General features: G+C 41.5%; 2 protein-coding genes across 5 annotated transcripts; both read right to left on the reverse strand.

Annotated features, from left to right (window-relative positions):
- Positions 1 to 6,475: 6,475 nt before the first annotated feature.
- LOC117594933 (gastrula zinc finger protein XlCGF49.1-like) lies at positions 6,476 to 19,890 on the reverse strand. Of its 4 annotated transcripts, none has more exons than XM_034294555.1 (3): positions 19,874 to 19,890; positions 11,276 to 11,362; positions 6,476 to 8,900 (listed from the first exon to the last, which is right to left on the reverse strand). In XM_034294555.1, exon 3 carries the CDS (start codon positions 8,893 to 8,895, stop codon positions 8,071 to 8,073), a length of 825 nt encoding a protein of 274 aa, XP_034150446.1. In that variant the 5' UTR covers positions 8,896 to 8,900; positions 11,276 to 11,362; positions 19,874 to 19,890; the 3' UTR covers positions 6,476 to 8,070. The 4 variants fall into 4 exon arrangements, with proteins under 4 accessions (XP_034150446.1, XP_034150444.1, XP_034150445.1 ...); XM_034294553.1 differs by lacking the exon at positions 19,874 to 19,890 and adding an exon at positions 11,573 to 13,545; XM_034294554.1 differs by lacking the exon at positions 19,874 to 19,890 and adding an exon at positions 11,504 to 11,519.
- LOC117594932 (gastrula zinc finger protein XlCGF26.1-like) lies at positions 15,918 to 20,038 on the reverse strand. The gene is made up of 2 exons (XM_034294542.1): positions 19,874 to 20,038; positions 15,918 to 17,832 (listed from the first exon to the last, which is right to left on the reverse strand). Exons 1-2 carry the CDS (start codon positions 19,968 to 19,970, stop codon positions 16,577 to 16,579), a joined length of 1,353 nt encoding a protein of 450 aa, XP_034150433.1. The 5' UTR covers positions 19,971 to 20,038; the 3' UTR covers positions 15,918 to 16,576.
- Between the last annotated feature and the right edge of the window lie 739 nt (positions 20,039 to 20,777).

Here is a 20,777-nt window from a genome sequence, read left to right on the forward strand (position 1 = left end):
TAATTCCTTTAATATCATACAATGTGATTTTCCGGATTATTGTTTTAGATTCCGTCACTTACAGTTGAAGAGTACCTATGATAAAAATTAAAGACTTCTACATGCTTTGTACAGTGGGTATTTAAAATAATCACATTGTTACTTTGCAGCCTGAAATGAAGACAGACAGTTTTTGTTTCGTTCAGCTGTATTTACTCAGTGCAACTTATAACATCCAAGTGAGAGATATAACACCAACATGTCAGGAAAAAAAAAAAATCACTGAGTTGGAAAAAGGATCAGTATTTTGTTGAAGCACCTTTTACTTTAATTACAGCCTTTAGTCTGTTGGGATATGTCTCTACTAACTTTGCACATCTAGACATTGCAATATTTGACCACTCTTCTTTGAAGAACTGCTCAAGTTCAGTTTAATTTGATGGTGATCGTTTGTGGACTGCGGTCTTCAAGTCATTCCACCGATTTTCAATGGGGTTTAAGTCCGGGCTCTGACTAGGCCATGCAAGGACATTCACCTTTTTCTCCTTCAACCACTGTGTGGTCAGTTTTGTTGTATGCTTTGGGTCATTGTCATGTTGGAAGGTAAATCTTCTTCCCATTGACAACTTTCTGGCAGAGAACAGCAGATTTTCCTCAAGAACTTGACAGTATTTTGCCCCATCCATTTTTCCTTCTATCCTGACAAGTGCTCCAGTCCCTGCTACAGAAAAACAACCCTATAACATGATACTACCACCTCCATGCTTTACTGTAGGAATGTTGGTATTTGGATGGTGAGCTGTATTGGATTTTCGCCAGACATATCGTTTGGCGTTGAGGCTAAATAATTCAATTTTAGTCTCATCTGACCATAACACCTTTTTCCACCTGGCCTTAGAATCTTCAAGGTGTGTTTTGGCAAAGCTCAGTCATCACTGCATGTGGTCTTTCTTGAGGAGTGGCTTTTTTCTTGCAACCCTCCCATACAAGTCACATTTGTGGAGAATTTGTGATATTGTTGTCACATGCACACAATGACCACTCTTTGTCATGAATTCCTGCAACTGCTTCAGAGTTGCTGTAGGCCTCTTGGTAGCCTCTCTGACCAGTCTCCTCCTGGCTCTTTCATCCAGTTTGGAGCGACGACCTGACCCAGGGAGGGTCTGTGTTGTACCAAATATCTTCCACTTCTTAATAATAGACTTCACTGTGCTTCTAGGCACTGATAAAGCCTTTGAAATTTTTTTGTATCCATCTCCTGACTTGTGCCTGTCCACAACTTTATCCCGAAGATCTTTTGACAATGCCTTGCCACCCTTTGATTCAGAAAGCTCATCTGTGTGATTAAGATCAGAAAAGGTCATTAGTGCAGTGACACTATCAATGTACTTAGAGTTCCAAGAGTTTTAAGAGGGATAAACATGAACAATTTCTGAATTTTTTTTCACATTTTCCCTAGGCTTAACAATATATTTCCAACATTTTAATTCATTCAGTGCCCTCTAAAAATGGTGTCACCCAGGGTAACAAAACACTTCAGTGTTGTCTATCACTGATACATGTCAGTGTTGTCCATCAACTTGATCATGAAAAAAAAAAAAATAATAAATCAAGATAGGTCCATTAAGACGTATATGCCTGAAAATACTTGTCTGCACTATTTGGGCAATAATGAAGAAATGTAAATCAACTCAAGCTCATATGATTTTGCCTGGAAGAGGACAAGTGTGTATTTTCCCCCACACACAGTGAGAAGGACAGTTCAAGAAGAGAACGTTTCCAAAAATACTATCAGACGCCACCTGCTTTCCAACAAGTTATTTGGAAGGATTGCCAGAAGAAAGACTTCTGCCACAAATCACAGACATAAGCGCCTGTGAGAGACTAATGTACGGCCACATTTATGTGTTTATTTTGTACATAAATTATGCCAGTCAATACTATGAATGGGCATATACTGATGAGCCAAAACATTATGACCACTCATAGGTGAAAATAATAATGTTGATCATCTCCTAAAAAGGGCACATGACAAGGTCTGGGTAGACTAGATGATAGGCAAACAATCAGTTCTTGCAGTCAACTTGTTGGATACAGGACAAGTGGGCAGGAGTAAAGACCTGAGCGACTTTGAAAAGGGCCAAATTCTAATGGCCAGACGACTGGGTCAGAGCATCTCAAACTGCAAGGCTTGTGGGGTACTCCCGGTCAGCTGTGGTGAGTACCTACCAAAAGTGCAAACCTGTGACAGGGTGTTGGGTGTCAAATTTTCTGATAAATGTTATGTTTCTCGCCAAAACGTGCCTATGTTGTAGGACATTATAATGCAATTAACCAAGAAAGATTTGTTGGCGAAAGACCTGATATTAAGTAAAGCCAGCATAATACACTGAACAAAAATAAAAACGCAACACTTTTGTTTTTGCCCCCTTTTATCATGAGCTGAACTGAAAGATCTAAGACTTTCTCTATGCATACAAAAGGCCTATTTCTCTCAAATATTGTTCACAAGTCTGTGTTAGTGAGCACTTCTCCTTTGCTGAGATAAGCCATCCACCTCAAAGGTGTGGCATATCAAGATGCTGATTAGACAGCATGATTATTGCACAGGTGTGCCTTAGGCTGGCCACAATAAAAGGCCACTCTAAAATGTGCAGTTTCACTGTATTGGGGGAGTCCGAAAACCAGTCAGAATCTGGTGTGACCACCATTTGCCTCACGCAGTGCAACACATCTCCTTGTTCAGGTTGTTGATTGTGGCCTGTGGAATGTTAGTCCACTCCACTTCAATGGCTGTGCAAAGTTGCTAGATATTGGCAGGACCTGGAACACGCTGTCGTATAAGCCGATCCAGAGCATCCCAAACATGCTCAATGGGTGACATGTCCAGTGAGTATGTTGGCCATGCAAGAACTGGGATGTTTTCAGCTTCCAGGAATTGTGTACAAATACTTGCAACATGGGGCCGTGCATTATCATGCTGCAACATGAGGTGATGGTCGTGGATGAACGGCACAACAATGGGCCTCAGGATCTCATCACGGTTTCTCTGTGCATTCAAAATGCCATCAATGAAATGCATCTGTGTTCATTGTCCATAACAAACGCCTGCCCATACCATAACCCCACTGCCATCATAGGCCACTCGATCCACAATGTTGACATTAGCAAACGCGCACCCACCCACTCAACGCCATACACGCTGTCTACCATCTGCCCTTTACAGTGAAAACCAGGATTCATCCGTGAAGAGAACACCTCTCTGAAGTGCCAGACACCATTGAATGTGAGCATTTGCCCACTCAAGTCGGTTACGACACGAACTGCAGTCAGGTCGAGACCCCAACGAAGACAACAAGCATGCAGATGAGCTTCCCTGAGACGGTTTCTGACAGTTTGTGCAGAAATTCTTTGGTTATGCAAACCGATTGTTGCAGCAGCTGTCCGGGTGGCTGGTCTCAGACGATCTTGGAGGTGAAGATGCTGGATGTGGAGGTCCTGGGCTGGTGTGTTACACATGGTCTGCGGTTGTGAGGCTGTTGGATGTACTGCGAAATTCTCTGAAACGCCTTTGGAGACGGCTTATGGTAGAGAAATGAACATTCAATTCACGGACAACAGCTCTGGTGGACATTCCTGCAGTCAGCATGCCAATTGCACGCTCCCTCAAAATTGCGACATCTGAGGCATTGTGCTTTGTGACCGAACTGCACATTTTAGAGTGGCCTTTTATTGTGGCCAGCCTAAGGCACACCTGTGCAATAATTGATATGCCACACATTTGAGGTGGATGGCATATCTCAGCAAAGGAGAAGAGCTCACTAACACATATTCAGAAAGATTTGTGAACAACATTTGAGGGAAATATGCCTTTTGTGTGCATACAGAAAGTCTTTGAGTTCAGCTAATGATAAAGGGGAGCAAAAACAGAAGTGGTGTTTATAATTTTGTTCAGTGTTAAATATAATAGGGGTTCCTGGACTAGTAGGTTGACGTGTTACAGTTAACAGATTAGACAAGTTTACTTTATGGGTTGCATGCTCACGGTTCCTTCTATTTGTAATCAACACAGGAATAGAGATACTGGGTCCTAGCTTGTACTCAAAACAGTCACAGACATTTTCACAATAGCAGGGACCCAAAGCACATCACCAACTATATTCTGTGCTCTGTGGAAATAAAGGACAAGGTTGTTGACGATGTGGCAGTTGTCAAAGCAATCGTTTTAAACGGGGGGAGGAGTGGGACAGAGGGAAAGATGATCTCTGCTCTCTTAGGTTAGAACTAACTCCCTGATTGGTGAGTGTGGTGGAGAGGGGGGTGACTGTGGTAGAGGGGGAGTGTGATAGAGGGGGAGAGGGTGGGTGTTTTGGAGGGGGGGGGGTTGGAGTTGTTGGACAACTTGCGGAAGCATTGGGTGATTTTAGTTAGAGTCAGGAGAGGGGGGGGGGTGGATACTCTGCCTATGAGTACTGTCCTTCATGCTAATCTTGTTTGGGAATGGCGTTCCAAGAGTTCCATGTAGTACCATATAAAGTTTCAAAATGGGGCCCACGTGGGTCTTGCATTTGTTGCCAAGGTGGGGCCCACCTAACACCTGTAATCCTGAATGAAACCCATGTGGGCAATTATGAAACCAAATGGGGCCATTATGAAACCCATGGACCCATTAACTACCCATTTGGGCCCCACATACAAATGTTGTCTGGGATTAAACCCTCATCATAAACCAGTTCTTACCTTGATTAGTTAAACCCCCAATCTTCTCTTCATATTTAATATCATTTGGCCCCAGTGTTTGACTGCAGTCTTCCAGCTTCTCTGATTTAATCTCTGAATCCACCAACAAACACTGTGCTCCACTGTCCCAATAAGGATCCAGTGACTCTTCTTTAGGCTCAGTGTGGAAGGAGAGCAGCAGGCTGGGTTTGTCCTCCATCTGCTAAAATAAAGACCAAACCAGACCCACATATGACTGATGAACATGTCTGATGGGAATAAAATACAACACAGTGGAGGAAAAACTACAAACAATCACAATATCAGAACAAATGATTTCCCCCCGATCTGTTGAAGGTGTACTTTATTTAACAGCATCTTATGGTTTTCCGTTAGTCACTGTACGCTAATCAGTCTCACTGTCGCAAGGTATTATGAAAAACCTGACCAATCAATGGATTTCCAATAACAGAACTACGATTTACATCTAATCAGGATAGGCTACAACACCAACAGGTAGCAGGCTAGGCGAGCTAATTAGCTTGTAATGTAAATGGATTTGGAGCCTACAAAACGCAGTTTTATGTTTAGTTTTTTCTTTACTTAGCTTAAGTAACTTCTAATAGTTTAACTGTGTGAAGACAGACAGTAATTAGTCAATATAAATAAAAAGCAAAAACGTCATTTACCAACGTTAGACGATTGCTTTTCCAAGAACCGTCTCCAATTCCTCGGACACCAGCAAAGCTCAGCAGTCCGCCGCAGGGAAGCTCAACCCATAAATAACACCCTCCCCCTTTTCCAATTGGTTCCTCAAAGGTTGCGGCGATTGGTGTATTTTTTCTTCTGCTTACTTATTTCCGTGAAGATGAATAACGATCTCCGTATCTAACGATTTTATCGGGAGTAAACGAGCGAAAATATAATGCCTTGCTTTTTTTTACTATAAAAACTATGTATATGTATATAGATTGAGGGCGATTTTTATGCATTTTTTATTTTATTTTTAAACAACAGTTGATGGAATTCAAACTGAATGACGCCTGGCATTTTTAGAAGAAAAAGCGTTTTTGGTTATTAATACTTTTGTCGTTCAAGAGGGTATCAAAGTATGTGTGTGTGTGGAGCAATCCAAGACTGAGGGATTCACAAGACTGGTCATTTTTACTTAAATATGTGTGTGTAATTACCAGTATCTCTGTGAACACAGGTTTGGGTTATTAATCCACCAGAGTGATTGGAGATCAGTGCTGCCAAACCCTGTTCCTTGAGATCTACTGTCCTGTATGTTTTCATTCCTACCCTAATTTAGTACACCTAAAAAATTACCTGGATGAAAAGCTAAATCAGGTTAGTTAGAAATGGGGATAAATAGAAAACCAGCAGGACAGTAGATCTCCAGGAACAGGGTTGGGCAACCCTGAAGTAGATGAATGAGGAGTAACGTCATAATCTATACTTCAAAGTAACAACATTTATTTGGATCATGTTATAAAGTTACAATACATTTCATAGTTACATACCAGCAATTTTTTATGTCCTCCTAAATTGTATAAACATCTACAAAGTATAACATTATCTAAAACACACGATAGTAAAAAATGTGTGCTAGAAGTATCTGTTAACAATATATTCCTGAATTGTAATACAACACAATGATTCGGGAGGATTCTGATGCGGTCAAACCTCACTGTCCGCTACTTTGGGTTCGTTGGCGAGTTCTCCCAGAAATGTAGTGAATCTATAAACAATAATTAAACTATTCAGGAAACCAATATCATTTACTCAAGATAATTTATTACAAGCTTGTAGGTGATACAACAGTTGTTACACATAGTGTGTTTGGCATCGTATGAAATCAGTGTATGACAACCAAATACAGTTTAGGAATACATTTGTAAGGAAACATGAACCAACTCCCCAAGTTACCTCCCCTGACTATGGGTGTGTCTAGTATTGGCTTAGGGCCTATCTGACCAGTCTAATTCAGGTCCTCCATACCTGCTTAATCTCCATCCTGTGTGTCTGATCACATGCCACCAATAAACTGTCAATACTACAGAGACACAAAATAATATAGGAGTATAATAATAATCACAACGATAAGATTACATTTGATATGAAAAATAACAAAAATAGTAATGTAACATTTACTAAATCTTCTATAATTTTCTACACAGAACAGACTCAAATGACTGTTTGAGACATTACAATTCATCCAAACTTCAGACATTTCTAAAACACATCCCAAATATTAATTAGCATTACTTTACCTTGGCAAAGACAATGAACACAAAGGACAATCTATCCCACTTAACCAATGGTCGTTGCCGCCTGTTGTTGTCAGCCTGGCAACACAAACATTCTACAACGTCCTGGTGAAGTTTAATCTATAACCTGTACAGTAAAATAATGCATAATAGAACATTCACCCTTATATGGGGAACAAGGGAAATCCGAACACTACAGATAAATGTCCACAATGTCATTGATTTCTATACATTCCCGTTTACTCAGAGTTATTTTATTAAATGTGCATGTGCCCTGCCTACAAATCAACACATCTTTAATTAATCTGCCATGTCATATAAGTTAGAGGTTCCCTGTGCAGTTTATAGCCTTCTTTCTCAAATCTCTATTTTAAGCAAAACTGGCGTAACAATTATCACTATATGCAAATTAAATCAACATGAAATTGAATTGGGACCTTGTGAATCGAATAAAAATCAGGAAGACAGGGATGACACCTCTTCCTAAAGGGATGTAATGTTTATTACCTTTACTGGAGGGGCGAGACTGAGAATCATCTGAGTGATTGGATACAGAAAGTGAATTGGGTCTTTATATATTTCCAAAGAGTCAATAAATGAATGCGACATGTGAATTTAATAGTTAAAGTTCAATGTCATTACAAGTGTCAAAGACAGAAGATCTCCAGAGATTTAATTTTGTGAGAGCTAAGATGCATGCATAGAGGCAGGAAAGAACGCCAGAAGACAGTGTTTCTAAAACAATCTGTTATAATCCATCATGAGGGTTTGGGGGATGTGTTATGACCACTTAACCCACTATGTCATCAGTGGACACATTCCAGTCTATAGTTAGTGTCTGTTTAAAGCATCTAACCTACACATCTAATGCATTACATTTGGGCTAGGACACAGAAAGAAAAGCAGCAACAAATAGTATTCAAATGACACCATACAAGACTCATACAGTACATTTAGATGCCTGTGCCCCAACCTTTTTGACATTTGTTGTTGGCATTAAATTCAAAATGGGAATGCATTCATCCAAGAACAATAACATGCCCAAAACAAGAAAGCCAAAAGGTCTGCAAGGCTGTAAACTCTTCCCCCAGTTAAGACGGAGTTAAGGCTTCTCTCCAGTATGTATGCGCTGGTGAGCTATGCGGCTACCTCGACTAGAGAAACTCTTCCCACAGTCAGGACATGAGTAAGGTTTCACTCCAGTATGTATGCGCTGGTGAGTATTAAGGCTATCTCGTTGAGAGAAACTCTTCCCACAGTCAGGACAGGAGTAGGGCTTCTCTCCTGTGTGGATTCTTTGATGACAAGTTAGTACATATGACGAAATGAAACTCTTCCCACAGTCAGGACAGAAGTAAGGTTTCACTCCAGTATGTATGCGCTGGTGATTTTTAAGGCCACCTAGTTGAGAGAAACTCTTCCCACAGTCAGGACAGGAGTATGGCTTCTCTCCAGTGTGATGTAGTTGGTGAACTTTAAGCTGACCTAGTTGAGAAAAACTCTTCTCACAGTCAGCACAGGAGTATGGCTTCTCTCCAGTATGTATGCGCTGGTGAATATTAAGGTTGCCTAAATGAGAAAAACTGTTCCCACAGTGAGAACAGGAGTAAGGCTTCTCTCCAGTGTGTATGCGCTGGTGATTATTAAAGTTGGCTAAACGAGAAAAACTGTTCCCACAGTCAGAACAGGAGTAAGGCTTCTCTCCAGTGTGTATGCGCTGGTGAATATTTAGGTTACCTACATGAGAGAAACTCTTCCCACAGTCAGAACAGGAGTATGGCTTCTCTCCTGAGTGTATGTTACTATGTCTTTTTAGCTGTGATATAAAAAGGAAATGTTTTCCACAATGGGGGCAGGGGTGAGACTTCTCTTCATAATCTTTCTGTTGTTTCTCTCCACGTGTAGGAAATGTATCAACTTCAGCCATCGCACCTGTGTGATTAATATCAGAAAAGTTGATTAGTGCAGTGACACTATTGATGTAGTTAGTTGATTACATTAAAGATAAAACTCTTGCAATAGTTTCATTTAAGAGTGATAAACATGAACAATTTCTGTAAACAGTTTCACATTTCCCCAGGGATAACATATTTCCAAAATTATAAAATATTGTCAGCCAGTTTAACAAAACACTTTAAATGTCACTGTTGTTTATCAACTTGATCATAATAATAATAATAACCAAAATGGGGCCATAAAGATAGTAACATGCCTGAAAATAATCTGCACTATTTGGGCAATAATTAAGAAATGTAAATCAACTGAAGCTCAGATGATTTTGTCTGGAAGAGGACACATTTGTATTTTCCCCCACACAATGAGAAGTGCAGTTCAAGAAGAGAACAAAAACAACCAGTTTCCAAAACAATCAGATGCCACCTGCCATCCAACAAATTATTTGGAAGAAATGCGAGAAGCAACACACTGCTGCCACCAAATCACAGATATAAGCGCCTGTGATACACTATTGTACAGCCACATGTTTGTGTTTATTTTGTACATAAAGAATGCAAAACAATTGCAAGTCAGAAACTCTACTGGAGGTCATCGGGAAACCCTCGCCTCATGCAACCAGTAAGAGGACATAACGAACAAGACCAATGTGATTAGGGAGTAGGCTCGCCACCCAAATGTTCCTAATCAATCAGGTGAACTTAAAAAATTTAAAATATGAATGGGCATACACTGATGAGCCAAAATATTATGGCCACAGATAAAGCGAATAATGTTGATCATCTCCAAACAAGGGCACATGTTGGCACATTGTTGGATGCAGGAAAAATGGACAGGAGTCAAGACCTGAGCTACTTTGAAAAAGGGCCAAATTCTTATGGCCAGGCGACTGGGTCAGAGCCTCTCTGATACGACAAGGCTTGTGGGGTAGTGATGTAAGGAAGGGATGGCACGGTTTGAGGAACATGAAGAATTATGTGTGTACAGATCTCACTCTGATTGAGCATCTGTGGGAAGTGCTGGACCAACAAGTCTGATCCATGGCAGCTCCATGTAGCAACTTACAGGACAGCTAAGGTCTTGGCGCCAGATACCACAGTACACCTTCAGGGGTCTTGTAGAGTCTATGCCTCAGCGGGTTGGCGCTGTTTTGTCAGCACACGGAGGACCAACAGCATATTAGGCAGGTGGTCAGAATATTTTGGTTCATCAGTGTATACTACATCAGATAAATTTCACTGAGAAGTATTTCTAGGGACGCCAATAATTGTGGCACAGAATTTTGAAATATGTTTCAATAATTTACCTTTCATATTTTCAAAAAAATTCCAAAATGTTTACATTTCACAGCCCGTTTTGTACATATTTATCATAAGATCCTAAAATAATTGGAGGGCATTGTATAGTGGTGGACCTGTTAGGTTGTGAGGCTGTTTTACTTCCCTGGGAACCTTGTTAAACCAAATGACTATATGAACTCCAAGCACCAGAAGCTTTGTCTACTCAGTTTCAAGTGATCAGAGATGGTGGATAGAACAAAAGACAAAACCCAACACTGCAATGGACCCTTGAACCACAGAGTCCTTTTACATACCAGGTCCAAGCAAACTAGATGCTTATAGTCCAGAGGAAAAGTAGGATGTCTGTGAGAGGAGGAGGCATTTATCATCTTTTATTCTGATCAATGGGATATGTAGCATAGACCAGGGGGCAATATGGCCCACAAAGGCCTGGTGTGTATAATAGATTGGGGTATAATAAAGTGGGTAATTGAAATGGGCCCATTATGGAACCTGTGGAGAAACCCACCATTTCAGACCATGTAGTTCCCATGTAGCACCACATTAAGCTTGAAGATGGGACCCACGTGGGTCTTGCATTTGTTGCCCAGTTGGGGCCCACCTAACACCTAGTGTAATCCTGGATGAAACCCATGTGGGCAATTATGGAACCAAATGGGGCCATTATGGAACCCATGGACCAATTTACTACCCATATGGGCCCCACATACAAATGTTGACTGGGAATAAACCTTCATAAACCAGTTCTTACCTTGATTAGTTAAACCTCCAATCTTCTTCTCTTCATATTTAATATCATTCGGCCAATCATCTGACCAATCAATGGATTTCCAATCACAGAACTAGGATTGATATCTAATCAGGATAGGCTACAACACCAACAGGTAGCAGACTAGGCGAGCTAATTAACTTGTAATCTGAATGGAGTTGGAGCCTACAAAACGCAGTTTTATGTTTAGTTTTTTCTTTACTTAGCTTAAGTAACTTCTAATAGTTTAACTTTGTGAAGACAGACAGCAATTAGTAAATATAAAAAGTAAAAACGTCATTTACCAACGTAAGTCTATTGCTTTTCCAAGAACCGTCTCCCATTCCTCCGGAGCCTCAGCGATTCGCTCAGTGTACGATTCGTTCAATGGTCTTCCACAATAAACAGGGAGAAGGAGAACCAGTTCAGCTCAAGTTATCCGTTTTTCTGTTATTTCAAGCTAGTAGGAATTTACAGAAATTGGCGAGTCGTTATTCTTCCCTAAACAGGCAAACGAAATAAAACTTTCCTACTTTTTCTGCTTGCAACCATAGAGTGTAAAAAAAAAAAAAAAAGAAGAAGAAACTTTCCGGTTGGGGTACCTCGTAAACCGGCAAGGCTCAGCAGCCCGCCGCAGGGCTGTTAAATCCCGAAGAAAAAGAAGAATGGGTTGTGTGGCCACTTCTTCTGTCGGGTTTAATGGCGGTTGGCATCCAACGCTATTCGTGCATTACCGCCACCTACTGTAAAGGAGTGTCGGTCAGCTCCAGGTAGGACCTAAATTCTCCCTGCCAACCCAGTTTCCCTGTCCACATTCCACTGGTCCTGCCACACCTTCCTCACCTCATTCCACACCACCACCTTAGCCTCTGCCCTGCACAAGGACACCACCACTTCCACCACCCCCCTCAACAGGGCCTGTTTCACTAATTTATCAGCTGCTTCGTTTCCCGCCCCCCCAGCATGAGCCGGAACCCACATGAATGAGACCTCCATCTCTTCTAACTCTATCCTGTGCTTCCACCACCCTGTTTAAAATGTCCCGTCTCCTAGAGGACTTGAAAGACTGCAACCTAACCAACACCTCACACGAATCAGAGCAAATAACCACCCTATCCGGCTTCGTGTCCTCCACCCACCTCAATGCAAACTGCACCGCCAGAAGCCCAGCCATGTAAACTGTCAAGTGATCCGTAACCTTTTTAGTGACACTCACACCCGCTCCTCTAACTACAAAAGCTGCCCCCGTCCGACCCGTCCCTGGGTCCTTTGAACCATCCGTGAACACCACAACCCTCTCCGGGTACCCACCCTCCAGACGCCTCTTAACCACCTCGGCAAAGCAGGCCAGGGCACCCCCCACCCACCTAAAGCTCCTGATCTCCCTCCCACCGTGTTCCCAGCACCCCAACAGCACCTCTTTTGTAGGGTGCAAACCCCCATGTCCCTGCAAATTAACCCAGTAATTAATCAACAATTGCCTTCTCCTCAAGTGTAATGGCATCTCCCCCACCTCCACCTGCAGTGCTGATACCGGAGATGTCTGAAATGCCCCACCACAGACTCGAAGCCCCTGTGCCTCCACTCTATCCAACCTTTCCAGAGTGCTCACTGCTGCTGAGCCATAAGCTATCCTTCCCTCCCCCGTTGTTCATCCCTAGTTAAGTTAGACGAGCTATGTACCCGTACAAACACCTTAGCCAGCATTTCTGCCTTTTCTACATCCGACACTGCAACCTCATCCCCATCACTGGATAATTCCACTCCCTCCTCACCCCACTCATCCTCAACCTCATCCCCATGACCCAGCACTGGATAATCCCATTCCCTCCTCAACCCACTCATCCTCAACCTCATCCCCAACACCCAGCACTGGATAATCCCACTCCCTCCTCAACCTCACCCCCATCACGTTAGCAGTTGTAACACCTCAAAGGCTTGGCCACATACGGCCTCAGAATAACCCATATCCCCATGGTAACCTTACTAGGCAGCACACTGTCCTCAGAATACAACAGAACAGACGTACTGTCCACCCTGACACCATCCCTCGCTGCTTGCAGCCTTTGCACTTTCATAAGCCGCCTCCCCTCAAATTACCTTCAATTTCTCTACAATCAACACTCAAAGCCACCCCAGTTATCACCCCTTTACCCATCGCTTCCCTGTCTGAGTCTCCAACCGGAAAGAAAGCCAGAAGACAGCGTTCGTAAAACGATCTGTTATAATCCATTATGAGGGTTTGGGGGATGTGTTATGACCACTTAACCCACTATGTCATCAGTGGACACATTCCAGTCTATAGGAAGTCTGTTTAAAGCATCTAACCTACACATCTAATGCATTACATTTGGACTAGGACACAGAAAGAACAGCAGCATCAAATAGTATTCAAATGACATCATAAGACCCATACAGTACATGTCATAGGATTTAGGTGATCAATAGGATATACACTACTGGTTAAATGTTTATATGTACTTGTTTTTGTTATTAAAATGAAACATCCTGTCCAAAGAATGTGGGATGCTGTATAAAACGTAACTAAAACAAAATGCAAAAATCAACCCTGTATTTAATAGAAAATAGAAACAACTCATCAAATGTTGAAACAGAGACTTTATTGTTCATTTAAAAATATGCCCCCTTTGAATATGATGCCAGCAACACATAAAAAAAAAAAAAATGGGACAGGGGCAAATAACATTCAAAAGAAAGGTGGTAACTCTCACTAATAATTAGGTTTATCGGTAACAGGTCAGTAACATGATTGGGTATAAAAAGAGCATCCTATTGTATGACTATTGTAGCTGGAAAAGGCTGATTTATCAGCAACCATCAGTCCTGTGTTCCAATGGCACGTTGTGTTTACTAATCCAGGTTAATCCTTTCAAAAGGCTAATTGAACATTATAAAACCCTTTTGCAATTATGTTAGCACAGCTGAAAACTGTTGTGCTGATTAAAGCAATAAAATTGGTCTTTAGACTAGTTGAGTATCTGGAGCATCAGCAATTATGGGTTCAATTACAGGCTCAAAGGATCCAGAAACAAATAGCTTTCTTCTGAAACTCATCAGTCTATAATTGTTCTGATAAATTAAGGCTATTCCATGTGGGAAACTGAAAATCTTGTACAAGGATTAGTTCGAGAAACAGATGCCTCACAGGTACTCAACTGTTAGCTTCATTAAATATTACCCGCAAAACACCAGTTTCAACATCAACAGTGTTGCAAGATAAAGACATGTCTCAGACTGCCCAATAAAAATAAAAGGTTAAGATGGGAAAAAGAACAGACACCATATGCCATTTCCTGTGGACAATGCTTGATTGGATGCAATTTCCTCCTATAACAGGACAATGACCCAAAACACAGCTCCAAACTATTCAAGAACTTTAAAGAGAAGAAGCAGTCAGCTGGTATACTGTCTATAATGGAGTGGCCAGCACAGTCACTGGATCTCAACCCTATTGAGCTGTTGTGGGAGCAGCTTGACTGTATGATACGTAAGATGTGGTAAGGTACATAAGTGCCCATCAAGCCAATCCAACTAGTGGGAAGTGCTTCAGGAAGCATGGGGTGAAATCTCTTCAGATTCTCAAATAGACAACTAGATTGCCAAAGGTCTGCAAGGCTGTAATTGCAGCAAATAAAGGATTCTTTGACAAAAAGTTTGAAGGACAATAGTTATTTCAATATATTATTATATTCATTCATTACACACAGACTGATATATTTCAAATGTTTATTTCTTTTAATTGTGATGATTATAACTGAAAACTAATGAAAACCCCAAATTCAGAATCTCAGAAAATTAGAATATTATGAAAAGGTTCAATACGAAGACACCTGGTGCCACAATCTAATCAGCTAATTAACCCAAAACACCTGCAAAGGCCTTTAAATGGTCTCTCAGTCTAGTTCTGTAGGCTACACAATCATGGGGAAGACTGCTGACTTGACAGTGTCCAAAAGACGACCAGTGACACCTTGCACATGGAGGGCAAGACACAAAAGGTCATAGCTAAAGAGGCTGGCTGTTCACAGAGCTCTGTGTCCAAGCACATTAATAGAGAGGCGAAGGGAAGGAAATGTGGTAGAAAGAAAAGTGTACAAGCAATAGGGATAACCGCACCCTGGAGAGGATTGTGAAACAAAACCAATTAAAAAATGTGGGGGAGCTTCACAAAGAGTGGACTGCAGCTGGAGTCAGTGCTTCAAGAACCACCACGCACAGACATGCAAGACATGGATTTCAGCTGTCGCATTCCTTGTGTCAAGCCACTCTTGAACAAGACAGAGCGTCAGAAGCGTCTCGCCTTCTGAGGTTCAAGGTCAACGCCGCCGTCTACCAGGAAGTGTTAGAGCACTTCATGCTTCCTGCTGCTGACCAACTTTATGGAGATGCAGATTTCATTTTCCAACAGGACTTGGCACTGCACACAGTGCCAAAGCTACCAGTACCTGGTTTAAGGACCATGGTATCCCTGTTCTTAATTGGCCAGCAAATTGGCCAGCAAATTGGCCTGACCTTAACCCTGTAGAAAATCTATGGGGTATTGTGAAGAGGAAGATGCGATACGCCAGACCCAACAATGCAGAAGAGCTGAAGGCCACTATCAGAGCAACCTGGGCTCTCATAACACCTGAGCAGTGCCACAGACTGATCGACTCCATGCCATGCCGCATTGCTGCAGTAATTCAGGCAAAAGGAGCCCCAACTAAGTATTGAGTGCTGTACATGCTCATACTTTTCAGTTGGCCAACATTTCTAAAAATCAATAACATTTTTGTATTGGTCTTAAGTTATATTCTAATTTTTAGAGATACTGAATTTGGGATTTTCATTAGTTGTCAGTTATAATCATCACAATTAAAAGAAATAAACATTTGAAATATATCAGTCTGTGTGTAATGAATGAATATAATATACAAGTTTCACTTTCTGAATGGAATTACTGAAATAAATCAACTTTTTGATGATATTCTAATTGTATGACCAGCACCTGTATTTCCTACTCAAACTCAATTCATGTATGTTTCCTTGGAAAAATAGGACCTTTCTAAGTGACCCCAAAACATTTAACAGCAGAGCACTTCTGAATGGATACACTAAAAAATAAAGGCTCATGGAATGGGTAGCAAATATGTCTAGAATTGACATTTTTCAGTTCCTTCGGTACTCTATGATGAATAATAATTGATATATTGTCAAAAAGCACTTCCTACATTCAAAAGTAGTGTTATCCAGTACTATGAATCCTCTGATGTGTTTGGAGAGAGACAAGACGATGGAAACTCCTCCCAGAAGTCAGAACAGGAATAAGGCTTCTCTCTAGCATGCATGTGCTGGTGAGTTTTAAGGCTACATAACAGAGATAAATTCTTCCCACAGTCAGGACAGGACTATAGCTCCTATGGACTGAAGGGTTCATTCTAACGCTGGAGTGCAAGGACTGAGATACCAAGTGGAGAGTCCCCCTGGAGAGTGGTTACAGAATTGTAAGAATCTGACTGTTTTTATTCTATTGCGTTTTTATGTTTCTCTTCATTTTAAAAAGAGCATTGAATTGCTTCTATGTATGTTGTGCTTACTGTGCTATATCAATGAAGTTGCTTGCTTGCAGTGTGTATGCGCTGGTGATTTTTAAAGTGGCCTAATTGAGAGAAACTCTTCCCACAGTCAGAACAGGAATAAGGTTTCTCTCCAGTATGTATGCGCTGGTGATTTTGAAAGCTACCTAGTTGAGAGAAACTCTTCCCACAGTCAGAACAGGAATAAGGCTTCACTCCAGTGTGTAGTAGTTGGTGAGTTTTAAGGTTACCTAATTTAGAGAAACACTTCCCACAGTCAGAACAGGAATACGGCTTCTCTGTAGTATGTATGCGCCGGTGATTTTTAAGGCTACCTAGTTGAGAGAAAGTCTTCCTACAGTCAGGACAGGAGTAAGGCTTCTCTCCAGTATGTATGCGCCGGTGATTTTTAAGGCTACCTGGATGAGAGAAACTCTTCCCACAGTCAGAACAGGAGTAAGGCTTCTCTCCAGTGTGTTGTAGTTGGTGAGCTTTTAGGCTACCTAATTGAGAGAAACTGTTCCCACAGTCAGGACAGGAGTAAGGCTTCTCTCCAGTATGTATGCGCTGGTGATTTTTAAGGCTACCCAGTTGAGAGAAACTCTTCCCACAGTCAGGACAGGAGTAAGGCTTCTCACCAGTGTGTATGCGCTGGTGAATATTAAGGTTGCCTAATTTAGAGAAACACATCCCACAGTCACAACAGGAGTATGACTTCTCTCCAGTATGTATGCGCTGGTGAATATTAAGGTCACCTGATTTAGAGAAACACTTTCCACAGTCAGAACACGGGTATGGCTTCTCTCCTGTGTGTCGTAGCTGGTGAGCTTTTAGGCTACCTAGTTGAGAGAAACTGTTCCCACAGTCAGGACAGGAGTAAGGCTTCTCTCCAGTATGTATGCGCTGGTGACTTTTAAGGCTACTTAGTTGAGAGAAACTCTTCCCGCAGTCAGGACAGGAGTAAGGCTTCTCTCCAGTGTGTATGCGCTGGTGAATATTAAGGTTGCCTAATTTAGAGAAACACTTCCCACAGTCAGAACACGAGTATGGCTTCTCTCCAGTATGTATGCGCTGGTGAGATTTAAGTTTACCTAATTCAGAGAAACACTTCCCACAGTCAGAACATGAGTATGGCTTCTCTCCTGAGTGTATGTTAATATGTCTTTTTAACAGTGATATAAAAAGGAAATGTTTTCCACAATGGGGGCAGGGGTGAGACTTATCTTCATAATCTTTCTGTTGTTTCTCTCCACGTGTAGGAAATGTATCAGCTTCAGCCATCACATCTGTGTGATTAAAATCAGAAAAGTTAATTAGTGCAGTAACACAATGTAGTTAGTATATTAGATTAAAGATAAATGAAATTATTCCAAGAGTTTTAAGAGTGATAAACAAGAACAATTTCAGAAAACCGTTGCACATTTAACCCAGGCATAACAATATATTTCAAAAAAATGTATTCATTCAGTGCCCGCCTTAAATGGTGTCACCCAGGGTAACCAAACACTTTAAAAATGTCACTGTTGTTTATCAACTTCATCATGAAAGATAAGGCCATTAAGACCGTTACATGCCTGAAAATACTCGTCTGCACTAATTGGGCAATAAATAAGAAAAATATATCAAAAGAAGTATATCAAGGCTTGTGGGGTACTCCCGGTCAGCAGTGGTAAGTACCTACCAAAAGTGGTCAGAGGAGGGACAAAGAATAAACCGCCGACAAGGTGTTGGGCGCCCAAGGCTCATTGACGCACGAGGGCAGCAATGGCAAAGCCATCTGGTCTGAACCGACAGAAGGTCTACTGTGTCACAACACACAGTGCATCACACCCTGCGGTGTTTGGGGCTGCGTAGCCATAAACTGGTCATGAGTGTCCATGATGACCCGGTCCACCGTCAAAAGTGCTTCCAACGGACATGAGCGTCAGAACTGAACCTTGGAGCAGGGGAAGAAGGGTGCTTGGTCTGAGGAGTCCCGTGGTCTTTCACATCACATAAACTGTGTGTGCGCACAGTTTACCTGGGGTAGTGATGGCACCAGGATGCACCAGGATGACAAGCCTGTCACCTCTCTACATGGTTACAGACTAGGTACAACTCTTCATAGCAACGGTGATGGCACTGCTGATGGCAGTGGCCTCTTTCTGCAGGATAATGCACCCTGTCACACTGTACACATTGTTTGGGAATGGTTTGAGGAACATGAATTCAAGGTGTTGCCCTGGCCTCCAAATTCCACAGATCTCTTTTACGATCAAGCATCTTTGGGATGTGCTGTACCAACAAGTCCGATCCATGGCAGCTCCACATCGCAACTTACAGGACTTGGAGGATCTGCTGCTAATGTCTGGGTTCCAGACACCACAGGACACCCTCAGGGGTCCATGTCTCAGCGGGTCGGAGTAGTTTTAGCACCAACAGGATATTAGGCAGGTGGTCAGAATGATTTGACTCATCAGTGTTTACCTCATCAGATAGAGTTCACTCAGAAGAATTTCTAGGGATGCCAATAAGAATTTGGAATATGGAAAACAATATTTAAACACTTTATTTTGCATTTTTTCCTTTTTCTCAATCATGTACCTTTCATATTTAAAATAAATTACCAAAAGAAAAAAATAATTTAGTTCACAGCCTGTTTTGCACATATTCACCATGAGTCCTACAATTATTGGAGGGCACTGTATAGTGGTGGACCTGTTATGTTGTGAGGCTGTTTTACTTCCCTGGGAACCTTGCTAAAACAAATGACTATATGAACTCCAAGTACCAGAAGCTTTGTCTACTCAGTTTCAAGTGATCAGAGATGGTGGATAGAACAGAAGACAGAACCCAACACTGCAATGGTCCATTTACAGACCAGGTCCAAGCAAACTAGATCCATATAGAAAAGTAGGATGTCTGTGAGAGAAGGAGGCATTTATCATCTTATTAGTTCCAAGCCTTTTATTCTGATCAATGGGATATGTAACATAGACCAGGGGGCAATATGGCCCACAAAGGCCTGGTGTGTATAATAGATTGGGGTATAATAGTGGGTAATTGAAATGGGCCCAATATGGAACCTGTGGAGAAACCCACCATTTTAGCACATGTAGTTCCCATGTAGCACCACATAAAGCTTGAAGATGGGATCCACGTGGGTCTTGCATATGTTGCCCAGGTGATTCCCACCTAAAACCCAGTGTAATCCTGATTGAAACCCATGTGGGCAATTATGGAATCAAATGGGGCCATTATTGAACCCACTGACCCATTTACAAACCATATGGGCCCCACATACAAATGTTGGCTGGGATTAAACCCGATTCATAAACCAGTTCTTACCTTGATTAGTTAAATCCCCAATCTTCTTCTCCTCTTCATATTTAATATCATTCGTCCCCAGTGTTTGACTGCAGTCTTCCAGCTTCTCTGATTTCATCTCTGAATCCACCAATGAACACTGAGCTCCACTGTCCCAATAAGGATCCAGTGACTCTTCTTTAGGCTCATTGTGGAGGAGAGATGCAGGCTGGGTTTGTCCTCCATCTGCTAAAATAAAGATCAAATCAGAACCATATATGATTGATTAACATGTCTGATAAATATAAATAAAATACAATGGAAGAAAAATGACAGAATCACTATATAAAAGAACAGACCTGCGAAAAATACTTATAAGGTGTACTTTATTTAACAGCATCTTATGGTTTTCCATTAGTCACTGTACGATAATCAGGCTACAGTCTCCCGGTATTATGAGAAACCTGACCAATCAATGGATTTCTCATTACAGAACTAGGATTGATATCTAATCAGGAGGACAGGATACAACACCAAAAGGTAGCAGGCTAGGCTAGCTAATTAGCATGTAATCTGAATGGAGTTGGAGCCTACAAAACGCAGTTAAATGCTTTGTTTTTTCTTTACTTAGCTGAAGTAACTTCTAATATTTTAACTTTGTGAAGACAGACAATAATTAGTCAATATAAATAAAAAGCAAAAACTTCATTTACCAACGTAAGTCGATTGCTTTTTCCGTCTCCCATTCCTCGCGAGCCTCGTTCAATGGTTATTCCACGATAAACAGGGAGAAGGAGAACCAATTCGGTCCGGGTAGGTCCAGGTGCAAATGGATAATTCCTTATTCGATTAATTTTTTTATGTAGATAACGACCAAAACTGTTTGGTTTAAAGCGGTTATGTCCCAAAATCCACTGCGGTGAAGTTAGTTTTATATTGGAAATTC

This window comes from Esox lucius, chromosome 9, assembly GCF_011004845.1.
Source record: "Esox lucius isolate fEsoLuc1 chromosome 9, fEsoLuc1.pri, whole genome shotgun sequence".
NCBI lineage: Eukaryota > Metazoa > Chordata > Actinopteri > Esociformes > Esocidae > Esox > Esox lucius.

Coding starts and splice junctions, on each gene's coding strand:
- LOC117594932 (XM_034294542.1), bottom strand. CDS start 19,970: ATGAAATCAGAGAAGCTGGAAGACTGCAGTCAAACACTGGGGACGAAT. Junction 17,833..19,873: donor TGGGGATTTAACTAATCAAG/GTAAGAACTGGT, acceptor TTAATCACACAG/ATGTGATGGCTGAAGCTGAT.
- LOC117594933 (XM_034294555.1), bottom strand. CDS start 8,895: ATGGCTGAAGTTGATACATTTCCTACACGTGGAGAGAAACAACAGAAA.